This window comes from Osmerus eperlanus, chromosome 24, assembly GCF_963692335.1.
Source record: "Osmerus eperlanus chromosome 24, fOsmEpe2.1, whole genome shotgun sequence".
NCBI lineage: Eukaryota > Metazoa > Chordata > Actinopteri > Osmeriformes > Osmeridae > Osmerus > Osmerus eperlanus.
Window position 1 is genome coordinate 2,313,221 of NC_085041.1, and position 1,566 is coordinate 2,314,786.

The 1,566-nt window shown below is 50.4% G+C and overlaps 1 protein-coding gene across 1 annotated transcript in view; it reads left to right on the forward strand.

Moving 5' to 3' along the window:
• dnm3a (dynamin 3a) overlaps positions 1-1,536 on the forward strand; it is a 9,336-nt gene extending 7,800 nt beyond the window's left edge. Inside the window, 3 exon segments of the mRNA XM_062450306.1 lie at positions 565-573; positions 1,137-1,167; positions 1,170-1,536. Coding sequence (XP_062306290.1) covers positions 565-573; positions 1,137-1,167; positions 1,170-1,270 — 141 coding nt within the window. The 3' untranslated portion in view covers positions 1,271-1,536.
• The last annotated feature ends 30 nt before the right edge of the window (positions 1,537-1,566 follow it).

Sequence of the window (1,566 nt, forward strand, 5' to 3'; positions counted from 1 at the left end):
TGGAGCCCCCTGTGTACGACAGGAGGTCTGAGCTTCAGTGTAAAGGCCGCTTTATGCTCGACAAGTCACGTGCTGGAGGATAAACTAGACTGACCTTCCTCACTGACTTCACTGACCGATCTGTCTCCCTGTGACACTGCCCTCCATCTCTGCAGACTGCCAGCCACCGTCACTCCCTGTGGAATCTGTTACTCACACTCTCACACACACACTCACACACTCCCTCACACACACACTCACACACTCCCTCACACACACACACACACTCCTCACACACACACACACACACACACACACACACTCCCTCACACAGACACACACACACACTCCCTCACACACACACACACACACACTCCCTCACACAGACACACACACACACTCCCTCACACACACACACACACACAACACACACACCTCCTCTTACTCACGCTCGTCTTGTTCCCTCCCCCTGTGCAGAGGGTATCTCTTTGTCGTTGGTTTTCCCAGCCTCTAACCCTCTCTCCACAGCTCCACCTCTGTGCCCTGGCTGCCTACACATGCTGTGTGTGTGTGTGTCTGAGTCAGGATGTACGTGTCACGCCTCTCTCTCTCTCTCTCTCTCCCATTTCTCTTTCATTCGGGGCCCAAAGCTGTCCCTTTTTTTAGCTTTGTGTCCTTCGCTCTCTTCTCTTCTGTTTTCCTCCTTTTCCTGCACACCTCTCTGTCTCTGCTCTTATCACCAGGCCTCTCTCTCTCACTCTCTCTCTCTCTCTCTCTCTCTCTCTCTGTCTCTGCTCTTATCACCAGGCCTCTCTCTGTCTCTCTCTCTGTCTGTCTCTGTCTCTCTCTCTCTCATCCCGCAGCCCGCCTCTCCAACCCTCTCTCTCCCCTCCTTCCTTCCTTCCTTCTTCCTTCCCTCTTCTCCTCTGTGTGAATGGGCAGTGTTTGATTGCCTTTTTCTCAGTTCCCTCCACGGTGGTTTTTGTCGTTGGACATCTGATTTCCATTTGCTCTTTCAAGCTTAATCATTGCTGTGCATGCCTCGGTTTCTCTCTCTCTCTGTCTCTCTCTCTCTCTCTCTTTCCTCCAGGGATATTCACTCTTACTCACATAGTTTTTACTTATCTGGACTCTGACCTGACCCTGCAGGTCATCAGGAGGGCTGGCTTACCATCAACAACATAAGCATAATCAAGGCGGGGCCAAAGAGTACTGGTTTGTCCTGACCGCCGAGACCCTGTCCTGGTTCAAGGATGACGAGGTGAGCCCAGAACCCTCCCTTCCAAATTGATTTGTTAGGTCTGATGGTTTGAATGAGTCACCTCATGCTCTTCAAAGCTTGGGTGTTGCAGTGACTGTGTAGCAGTAATACACACACACACACACACACTGTAGATGCAGGAGAACACACACCAGACTCTCTAAACCAACACCTTTTATTAACTCACACATATCTCTCAAGTGTTATACATAAAAACAAAATCTACCACGGTCCATCAAACACACTGAACATCACCCGAAACCAATCAAATTCCTTCAGTGGCCTCTTGTGTTCCATCCGACATGCTGATTGGTTGAGGCGCTGTC